We start from the raw sequence: 5,017 nt of genomic DNA on the forward strand, positions 1-5,017 counted from the left end.
ACTGGGCCAACTCCAAAAAATGTATCGAAAAGCAAACATACGATCACTTTTATTCATAATGTTGATTACAAAAATTATGCCATCACAGTAAATGTTCAAACACTTTGGACATTGTGCAATGTATATTAATTAATTAAGATCAATTCAATGAAAGAAATGATTAACAAAACGAGATGCATGAGAATTGGGCGCCAACACAACAAAAGGTTCTGTCAGACTGCGCTAAACAAAAAAGCAGATGCTTCCTGGCAACCTTCGACAGACTGCATTAAAATTTAAAGCCAGGTTCCCACTGGCACACTGCCTTGACGGATACATCTGGCATTGGTTATCACAGGCTGACTGACGCATGGATAGGTCAGGTAGTTCTGTGCGCTGAACGAGTGAGGCAGGACTAGGCGACCACGTTGGCAAGCTTCAGGTGGCGCACAATCGCAAGCCAGCAGTCGCTGTTGAGAGCGTCCACCTGGGTGCACTGCTGGGTGGCACTGGACGGAATGCTGAACGATTCCCGTGATGAGGAGGAAGTTGGCACGCAAGTACCGCTCAGCTGCAGCTATGCCTAGCAGTGCTTCAGACTCCGTTTTTCCTGCGCCCTTCTTCAGCTGCTTGAGGAAGTAAGGCCTGCCGCAGAAACGCTCGAACCCCTCCGCGCACTGCCTGTCTATGCTGGGCGAGACGACAAAGTCCACCGCTCGGTTCAGGGCTCCCCGGTTCCTGCGCACCGCTTCGAAGAGGGGGAAACTTGCCTCGTCGCAAGGCAAGTTGTGCCTCAGTCCAAACTTCACAATTGTCCTGTTCTGCAGCATGCCCTGCGAGATCTCTTGCACAAACTTCGGGTAAAGCTTGTCGAAGAAAGTGAGGAAACACTTGGTGGCCGTCGTGTTGTGGGCCAGCAAGTGGGACAGCGCCGTCGCCGTCTCAAACCTGCGCACACTGCCAATGCCCAGGTGCATCTTGGTGATGCCCGCATTTTCTTCGAGGGCGCGGAAAACTTCCCCGACAAACTTGTACTCGTCACAGTCGACGTACAGATCGAGGAACTGGATGGTTCGGTTGGACCTCAGTGCTTTGCAGAGGGCCCTGCCCTTTTCCCTGGGGTCCTCCTCAATACGGACCCCCAGAGTACGGACAGACGTGTTGGAGGCCAGGGCGTCGAAGAGCAGCTTGAGACGGCCCACAGACAGGTTCGGGAAGTGAAGCAGGTAGAGTCTCTCAAGGCCCGCAGAAGACAAGTTCAGGGCAGCTGTCAAGCCTGGCAGGTCGGGCTCTGTCCACGTCAGCTGCACACGGTCGTACAAGTCGCCCTTAGAAATCTGTCTCGACACGGGTTCAGTGCTAAAAAAGGGGAGAGACAGAACATGCAGGTCTGTGATTAGCCACACACATCAACAGCCCAGTGTTCTCTTAGATGGTTTATTTCCAAAATTTTTAACGGTTGGTACCCCGTTATCTTACTATACTTGGTGACAACTTAAGAACGGCACCGGAAGTTGCCGCTGTGCCTTATCACAGTAGCCGGATGTTTCTCCGCGCGGCGCAAGTAGGGCGTTACTGGGAATATTTTGAACGCGGCGTGAGCCATTCTAGTGATTTTTTGGACTTAATATGCTTATAAACGACTCCAGTGACGACAAACAAACTGCGTGAGACAAGGCAGACGATATCACGCATTCATAGCAAACCCCTTTCAAAACGCACGCGCGCTGACGTCACGGGTCCGGCGCTTTGGCGGAGTGATACACTACATGAGGTGGTGCCGTTCTTGAGTTGTAACCGAGTATAGACAGACTTTTCCATAGCTGCTCAGTGCTAGGAATTCCCTGCCTGCTGACAACCCTTGCTGTTCAGTCAGGCAGTAAATTTTCCCACTTTATACACCCTCGAGGGGAGGAGTGAACTGCCTCATTTTTTATTCCTGGTAACTATTCTCCAACAGTAGCTGTTCTCCCAAGGGGAAATGAAGACAGCATTAAATTCCTTGCATGTTCGTAACCTGTGGAGCAATTCCTAGAGGGTTTTGGAAAAAGCCCTGTCTCGCGACAGGCACGGCCTTCAGTTTTGACCCTCTTTTTTATGTTTTTTTTTTTTGCAAAGAGCCTGCCCAGCGCTAGAAAAGGTTGCTCGATCCATCAAGCTCCGAATCCATAGTCGCTCGCAGCTCCCTTATTATGTGAAAATACATCTGCTGATTATAAGAAAGGCAGGCCAGGCGCCACGGCCAACGACATATGGAAGTAGGCATTCCCCATGTCTACACAAGTAAGTGCCAATGACAGATCGGGAGCACTTTCGGCGTGTTTATTTTCCATCAAATTAAATCTTTTCATATTACAGCGCCACGGCCTTGCTTTCTGCATTTAGCTTTTCAAGCATTTCTTTGCGCGTGTTCTGCACACTCGCTAGCAAAACTATGTCATCTGCAAACCTCAAAAAGCTCAAGTACTCTCCGTTTATCAGTAGTCCTGTTTTTTCCAGTCGAGCTTCCTGAATACCCTTTCCAGACATGCTGTGAACAGTTTTGGCGATATGGTATATCCCTGCGGAACACCCTTTCAGATAGGGAATTTGCCGCTTTGCCTGTGAAGGATTATTCTGACCTTACATCCTTGATGTCGTCTAGGAGTTTCATGTAGGTCTCCTCTGTTCCCTGGTCTTTTAATGCTTCCAGCACTGCTGCGGTACTTACTGAATCAAAGACCCAAAATTTTGCTGCTTTCTAGAACCAAGTTACAAGCAGCTTCGGTTCATACTGAGGAGTGAACCCAATAACAACAAACGTGCCCATTTCAATGGAAATTTGCAGGGTGTACACTACACACAGGGAAACTCGAAGTAACTTTTACTGAACTGCCAACATTTTGCACTACTTAATGAGATCTGAAGCACAAGTTTTGGGATTGCTGGCAACCAACAAAAAGCTGGCTTCTTTCGATGGCAGATCCTAAATTCTACCAGCGTTGACACGCAGACTGCCATGTCTGTGGTATTTTCCCTAATTAAGTCGCTGCTAGAGCTTTGTTTTACTGTGACCTCTTAACGTAAGTCAATATTTGTGATCATTTGTTGCTGAAAGCAATGCCCTTCCAGGCCATAACAGTGCGAGCTAGTTACCAAAAGCTTTTGCTCCCTTACTGCTGCTTTGTACTGCTTTCCCACTGTGCTTGAGGGATCACTCATTTTGTAAAACATGGTGGCAAACTTTGGAGAAACCTTGTTCAAATTACGCTGCGAAGTTTGATTACCTGAAATCTTCAACCCACTCGAAGTCGGTGAAGATCAGCTTCTTCAGTGTTTTGTTCGTACGCAGTGCCTTGCACAATGCCGCAACCCCATATTCCGGAAGCATTTCACTCGAAAAGTGGAGCGATTCCAGGGTGGTGTTCAGCGCCAGGGCATCTGCCAAAAGAAACATGGACGATTCGGAGATTTCAACATCGCCGATGTAGAGGTGACGAAGGCCCGTGTTCTTGAGCAGCAGCAAAGCCAAAGCCCGTCCACACTCTCCTCTAATGTGGCAGTCAGTGACCTGTAGCTCCTTCAACGTGGTGTTGGCACAAAGCGCCGTGAACACTGGCTCCGGAGAGCAGATCGCTCCTCCGACGTGAACGTTGAGCAACGTCAGGGTCGTGTTCGCCTCGAGCTCCTTCGCTATGAGGGACATCTGCTCTGTGCTCGCAATCTGGGCGATTGTGAGCTCCTTCAGGGCTGTCGACGAGTGCAGGAGCCGAGCCACCGAGTTCATGCTCGACGGGCGACCGCCGCAGTGGTAGGCGAGGAGCCTGAGAGACTCGGAGTTGAAGAGATAACGTAGCGCTTCGTTGACGTGACGTGGCCCCTCATCGTTGAAGATCTCGAAAGATTTGATGGAGCCCGCATTGCGTCTCAACAGCTTCGCCAGCAGAGCAGCCAACTTGGGCGAGATCTCCTTATATGAAAGCCTCACGCTCTCGAGTCCGCCGACCGCATCAAGATCTTCCAGCCCGAAGCTACTGTGCTGGGCTCCCAAAACAGTGCTCAACCTATCATCAATGCAGCCTTCAAGTTCCAGGTAGCGAATGGTGCGGCGCGAATCGCTCCCCGAGGCAGGACGAAGACGGATGGGGAAAGGCGTGTGCTTGCCATCATTGCTTGGATGAAGGTTGTAGGCGACATTGAGCTCTTCGATGCACGGGTGGTGCTGAAGAAGCCACGACAGCAGGAACGAAGCCTCGGCAGTAGCGGTCGGTCGACCTCTCTTGAAGTCCGCGTCACCGTGCGGCATGGACTGGAGGCGGAGCTTTCCCGGTCGGAGCTCGACCAGCTCGAACGCTAATCCGTGCATCGCGCGGTTCCAAGGCGTCAATTCCGTACAAAGCCAGCACCTCTGGTCGGGGCCGCTGCAGGCTCGGTCGAAATTAAGTAGGCCTTTCCAGGTCTCCGCCGTGACTGTCGCGGAAGCGCCGTAGTAGTGCCAGGCCATCTTCACCACAGAGTGTTCAACGCAGGCACAACGCGAAGGTATTTACGTTCGCAGTAGGTCGGGTCCAAAAACTAGATGTGGGGCGCAGTTAGTCGTTCAGCACACGTTGTGGACAAATGCACTCTAATTGCGCGCGTTGTTCATCGGATGTTGGCTTCGCCTGGCTCGCTCAGTGGCTCACTCGATGGATTTTTTTTTTTTTTTAGAGAACGGCCTCTGGTGCAATTCCCACATTTAGCGAAAACAATACCAACAAAAAACAGATCACAAAGAGCAAAAAAAAAAACAAGTAATAAATAGATAGCAAGGTTTTACTGTTGCATGAAGTAGCCAACAGCTGGCCAACAGCTCGCCAGGCATCTCCTTGTTTGAGAATTGTTATGTCGGCCGGACGGTGCGGCCGAACGGATGCACCACACCACACATCGTAGCCCAGACGAACGGAAGTCTTTATTGAAGGATGTCTGTCCTATATATATATACATACTATAACGAGTGTGGCGCCACATCTTGGCGTCTACAGATAATCGCAGATGAGTGGCGGCACCTGGTGCT

The 5,017-nt window shown here is 50.5% G+C and overlaps 1 protein-coding gene across 1 annotated transcript; it reads right to left on the minus strand.

Moving 5' to 3' along the window:
* Window positions 1–32: 32 nt before the first annotated feature.
* LOC144162570 (uncharacterized) lies at window positions 33–4,641 on the minus strand. Its single transcript, XM_077693157.1, has 2 exons — window positions 3,246–4,641; window positions 33–1,338 (listed from the first exon to the last, which is right to left on the minus strand). The coding sequence occupies exons 1-2, from the start codon at window positions 4,460–4,462 to the stop codon at window positions 276–278; spliced, it is 2,280 nt and encodes a 759-aa protein (XP_077549283.1). The 5' UTR covers window positions 4,463–4,641; the 3' UTR covers window positions 33–275.
* Between the last annotated feature and the right edge of the window lie 376 nt (window positions 4,642–5,017).

Source organism: Haemaphysalis longicornis, unplaced genomic scaffold, assembly GCF_048455015.1.
Source record: "Haemaphysalis longicornis isolate Haplotype H1 unplaced genomic scaffold, Haemaphysalis longicornis Haplotype H1 scaffold_12, whole genome shotgun sequence".
Taxonomy (NCBI): domain Eukaryota; kingdom Metazoa; phylum Arthropoda; class Arachnida; order Ixodida; family Ixodidae; genus Haemaphysalis; species Haemaphysalis longicornis.

Excerpts from the sequence above, each read along its gene's own strand:
- LOC144162570 (XM_077693157.1), bottom strand. The coding sequence starts at position 4,462 with ATGGCCTGGCACTACTACGGCGCTTCCGCGACAGTCACGGCGGAGACC. Across the intron at positions 1,339-3,245 it reads GAGTGGGTTGAAGATTTCAG|CACTGAACCCGTGTCGAGAC; the intron begins GTAATCAAACTT and ends CCCCTTTTTTAG.